At 41.0% G+C, this 5,365-nt stretch overlaps 1 protein-coding gene across 1 annotated transcript; it reads right to left on the reverse strand.

The window, feature by feature from the left end:
- Positions 1-3,750: 3,750 nt before the first annotated feature.
- On the reverse strand, positions 3,751-4,798 carry LOC147891869 (uncharacterized). Its single transcript, XM_087388933.1, has one exon. It carries the CDS (start codon positions 4,616-4,618, stop codon positions 4,025-4,027), a length of 594 nt encoding a protein of 197 aa, XP_087245059.1. The 5' UTR covers positions 4,619-4,798; the 3' UTR covers positions 3,751-4,024.
- Positions 4,799-5,365: the final 567 nt, after the last annotated feature.

Consider the following 5,365-nt stretch of genomic DNA (forward strand, 5'->3'; position numbering starts at 1 on the left):
ATAGAAATCTCAGATGTGAAATATGAGGTGACAGGTGCATAGAATAGGATAGAAACCTTCTTGAACTGAACTTTCCAAAACCTCATGAAACTCCTTATAGAATGACCTCTCTCAAAGAAATGAACATATCTCTCTCTCTCCATAGCTTAGAATGATGAGCTTTTTGAACCAAATCGAAGAGGAGAATGAGATCTACAAGATGTGCATAAGAGGTGATGAAGTTGCCTCAAAGAGAGGGATTCTGCCTTAACAGAAGCAAGGGCTTAATTCCTTGATGGTACAAGGGCTTGCACTCTCTCAAATAGAAAACTCTCTCAATGGAAGATGCCTCACGGAAGGAGGGCTTGACACTCATGAAGGGAGTGGAAGCACTTGGTGCTCTGATTGCTAGCAGAAGTGAGAGGGAGAGAGAGGAGTGCACACGATATAGCTACCTATACACTAAGTGTATTGACAATGAACATGAAGATATACATATGAACCCTTTAGGGTTAGGGTTAGGGCTTGCCCCTATGCCCTATGTAGATAGTGCAATTTACACTATCTTTAACACTATGCTTACATATTTGTAAGTGACCCCCCTAAGGTATGATCTCTTCGTGTGTGAACTATTTTACCTGTGAGTATAGGGTGGAAGATAGGTTTGCACAAACTAAGTTTTGGAAATTGCTCAATGATGTGGTGTAAAAGAGTGGATTTCCGAAGCTTGAGTTTAAAGGTTTCATGGCAGATGATGCCAGTGCAAACTGGGTTGTGTATTTTGGATGTCCAAGGAACGAGGTGCTAGGTAAAGAAAGGAGATATGTTTTCCATTGCCCAAACAAAGTATGATTAGCTATACTTATAGATGCATTGGACCAACTTCTCAAGAAGACCACAAGGCACTTTGCAAAAAAGGGAGGAATGCTCCATTTATGAATACATCAGAGTATTGTAGAAATGAGATAAAAAAATATTGGCAAGAGGACATGCTTTGCAAGGTGAAATTCCAGCATTGGAAACGTGGTTGTCCTAGTGGGAAACGAGAGCGTCACATTAAAAATCTTGGTTTCTTTCCCTAGCACTAATCTTTCAGAAGTCAAGCATACAAGCATGAGGGCTAATGTTGGGTGAGGTTGGGTATAAGGGTCCAATTTGTTTGCTCGAGGCAACATAATTTGACATGTCCTAGGTCATCTTACAAATTGTTAAATATAATGCAGATCTAAAAGGCACCAGATTTGGACCAAGGGTTGCAAACATGGCAGAAAGATTTTGTGCTTGTGGTGCTAGTTCATCTTTTGGTAAAATATTGGTTGATTTCACAAATGCATCAATGGATGACATGGGTGTGAACTCTCCTAAAATGTAACAGTCGAGAGACAATAAATGTATTTTACACAAGAAATGTATAGTGGATGTAGATCCAGGAGTTATAATGGAGGAGGACAACCATAGATCTAAATATGTGACGGTCACTATAGAGAGGAGAGAGAAAACCAATGCCCATGGTCAAGGAGACAATCAGACTATAGTGGTGGAGACAAAGGTGGCAAAGATAATGTGGGAAATTTGTAGAACAAAGCCAAACAAAAAACTGACATACTTTGGCCGATTGGGTGCCTCGGGGTTTGCACTACTAAGAAACCCTACGTATCACGTGCATTCAAGGGGTATTAAAAAAACCCCTCAACTAAAAGTTTTATCCTACAATTGAATTAAAAAACCCCTCCCTTTGTTGTAACCCCGTTAAATTTTTTCTAAAAGTTGAATTAAAATACCCCTCCTTTTGAATGTACGTGGTAGTAATCTAAAATTTCTTGAGGTGAACTCCTTGAGTTGGGTTCACAGACTAGGACGTGTGGTCGATTCATTTGTGAGGGGGGTGGACACAGTCATGTTGGTATACCTGCACCTTGCTTTTGGGGGCGACGCCCATACCCACCAGTAGTTGTGTAGAGGGGTTTACTTGGTTTTGTAATAATACATATTCCTGGAATGTTGAAGTAGTGTGATAATAGGTGTGGCAAGTCCAGCACTAGGAGTGTGGCATGTGGAGGAGGGAACCGGTTTGCTATCACAAGAAGTGCACATGCTTTAGAGTAGCGGGCTTATCCTACATGTCACAGATACGACATCCTCGGGGGGCTCACTCATAAATATGTAAATCTAGCACATGGGTTCATAACAGAGAGGGTTTCTTAAACTGACTTTTTTCACTTTTTTACATACAGAAGGGTATCGTATAAAGGGGGTATTCAAAGATTGAATAGAAAAGGTGTGTATTTTATTCATGATATTTTTATAGATATGTTTTTTTACAAATAGGCCCTGAATGCAAGTGATATATAGGTTTTATACATAGTGAACCTCTCGAGACAACATCTAATCTTGATCTAGCACCAATAAGTTACCGAAAGGTACCTAGTTCATTTGTCCACAATTTTAAGGATAGCAAGATTGTTAAATGGAGGTCCAAGTTGACCAAGGAATTTTTTGAAAACATAGAGAGAGGCTGGACCTTGGAAGCAACTCGTGAGGAGATTATACTATGCAATGAATCACATATGTTTTAGGTGAGTCCAAAAGGATCTAGAAAGCTTGGTGTCAATTATTTGGTCTCAATATTTTAATTCCCATGCTATTCTGGGCTCTTGGAGGGAGGAGATGCATTTTGCTTGCATAGGATGGATGCATTGGAGTGATGGAATTTTGTCCATGTAGTAGGCCTTTGCTTGCATTTTGAATCTACGAGAGCTTCTTTCAAATGCAAAGTTGTGTCCTTTCTTATGGTATTGCACATATGCCTTCCTGCCTTTGGAGGTAGTGCATAATGCTTGAAAAGTAGGCAAATTTATCAAAATTTGAGACCTTCTTTCAAACATTTGTATCCAATCTATTACTATAATAATATATGTGCATTCTTCTATGCTTTGGTTGGAGTTTGGTTGTTTACATAGTCTTGATAATAAAGTTAACCCACATGCCATGTGCTTCTTGTGGTCAATCAAAACCCAATTAGTTTGGAACTATAAGACCTATACATTTTTTGTTGCTTCACATCTTTGAAATGAATCTAACATGTCAAGTCATCTTCTTTAGAGTCCGCTTGGTTTCTTGGTCGCTCGAAAAATCTCGCTTAGAGTTTAGGATCCATTGAGGGAAAGAGGGGAGGGGCGGGAAAAGGTTATGTGTGACGGCAGGTCTCAATCGGTCAGTTTTAATGGGACAATAAATTAGTCGATGAATGTGTCCATCATTTACCATTACAAATCGGATTTCTTTTGTGCCGACCCCAACCATTGGGGATGGTATGATCCTATGGGCAGCCCCTTTTTTGTGTGTAGCATGTGGTTTGTCAACATGTTGTGATCATGCAAGCTCACACCCCTACTTGCCTACATTTGGGGAGTACGGAAAAATGGAATGGTGACATCATGAACATGGTGGAGATCCCCGCCTCCCCTCTTTTACACACACTTTTTTTTTAGTGAAAACACACACACACAAAGCGCCCCCCCCATTGATGCCTATTGATGATAAAGTGAGGCCCCCCCCCTCTCTCTCTCTCTCTCTCTCTCTCTCTCTTCCTTGTAAATTATTCGCCACTAAATTTACAGCACATTTCAACTCGACCCGGGTTAGTACTACATTTACCGTAACACATTTCAACTCGACCCGGGTTAATGGAAGGAAAAACCGAACAACGATGCAAAAGCACATAAAAAACGCTGTAGAAACCCAGGAGATGAAAAACAATCTTTAGTGCTTGCAATCATAAGCGCCAGGGCGCTGTAGCTCAAGATTTGAGTACTCACCCAATATACAAGAGTCTAATATGCTTGATAGCAGAGAATCGTGAGGTGATTATTCGCATCCTTGGAGCACTATGAGGAAGTGCTTCTTAGCAGATTCGTAAATTATATAAAGAGGAGACTTCTTGCGAGGAATGAATTGCTGAGATATTTCTTGATGTAGCCCGGGACGTGTAATTCTGGTCAATTGTAAGTGCGTCTGATGTATCCATGATTGCTCTCTGCAGTAATCAGGGGACAAGCGAGTAGCTTTTCTGGCAAGTGTAAGGTTCTATACCTTTGACGATCAAGGAAATACTGACGTTGCATTTGGAGATGACATCCGAGTGGTGAGAAAAGATGTTGAGAGTCGAGACACTTCCGATCAATGTGATCGAGGTATTGACTGGCAGTATCCGTGCAGCAACATCTCCGGTCAAATAGGGCCCTTGCAATGGGCTCGACCCATCCACGGTTATGTCAATAAAAACGGTCCGAAACGATTGCGAGGGGATGTCGCCTACAGGAACAGCCGCGACTCCAACTTGAGAGCCATGATAATACAAGCTAGCTGTGCTACCATCTGCTACGTAGAAGGTGGCTCGATTGGGATTATACATATAGACCTGCAGACTCAACGTGAGATTGATGGAAGTGACAGCGGCGGGAGATTCTGTAGGATGGAAGGAGCGCAGCTGCATGGTAAGGACTTGGACGTCGGGATCTTTGGGCTTAAAGAGGGCAAAGAACAAGATGAGAAGAAGGATGGTGATGAAGAGAAGAAAGATGAAACAGAATACACAAACAGCCTCCTTCCGTTGCTTCCGGCGGTGGCAACTTCCCATGGGGTCCTAAGGAATGTTGCAAAAGCGGATGAGGGTGAAAGAAAAGAAGTACGTAAAGGAAGCAGAGAGGGAACTGAAGGCGAGAGGAGGTCAAGTAAGTGTAGCTGGGAGTGTGCGTTAAGGCCTGATCAAATACGAAGAAGACAACGACGACGAAGAAGGAGCAGTAGAACGGCTCCAAGCATGTTCTTGACTCGCCTGTTCACTTCACTTGACTTGACTCGCCTGCCTGTCCCTTGACCCCGCTTGTTCACTTGACTGTCCCTCTTCGCTTGACCAGTATTCACACACTTTCAAACTCTTTTCATCCGAATTTGCAGATTTATAGCCAGAATTTTGCAAGTTTACAAAATTGAGAAAATATCTTTTACAAGTGACATACGGGAATACTCATTCAAACAAACCATTTTTCTCAACACATCACAAAACAAAGTGTTGAGGGTTTCAAACTCTTTTCAAAGAATTTTAGCAAAGAATTTTGCAACTTTCCAAATTTGAGGAAATATCTTTTACAAGTGAAAATGAAAATGTTGCAAGTTTATTAAATATAGTTTGTATACACTAATTTTTTTTCGGTTTACTAAGAGACTATGGATTCATGTTGGGTTTTTGGCTAATCAGAACCGATGGCCCTCTTTCATGAGTATTGAATCAAGCTAACCCTATTAAAAGTTGCTCAAATTACCTTGATTGTTCCTAGATTCATTTAATCATAACAGGCTAAGGTTTTTTTTAATGTATGATGTG

The sequence above is a fragment of the Dipteris shenzhenensis genome, chromosome 17, assembly GCF_047967505.1.
Source record: "Dipteris shenzhenensis isolate YYH24624 ecotype China chromosome 17, Dip_SZ_1.0, whole genome shotgun sequence".
Classification (NCBI taxonomy): domain Eukaryota; kingdom Viridiplantae; phylum Streptophyta; class Polypodiopsida; order Gleicheniales; family Dipteridaceae; genus Dipteris; species Dipteris shenzhenensis.

Coding starts and splice junctions, on each gene's coding strand:
- LOC147891869 (XM_087388933.1), bottom strand. CDS start 4,618: ATGGGAAGTTGCCACCGCCGGAAGCAACGGAAGGAGGCTGTTTGTGTA.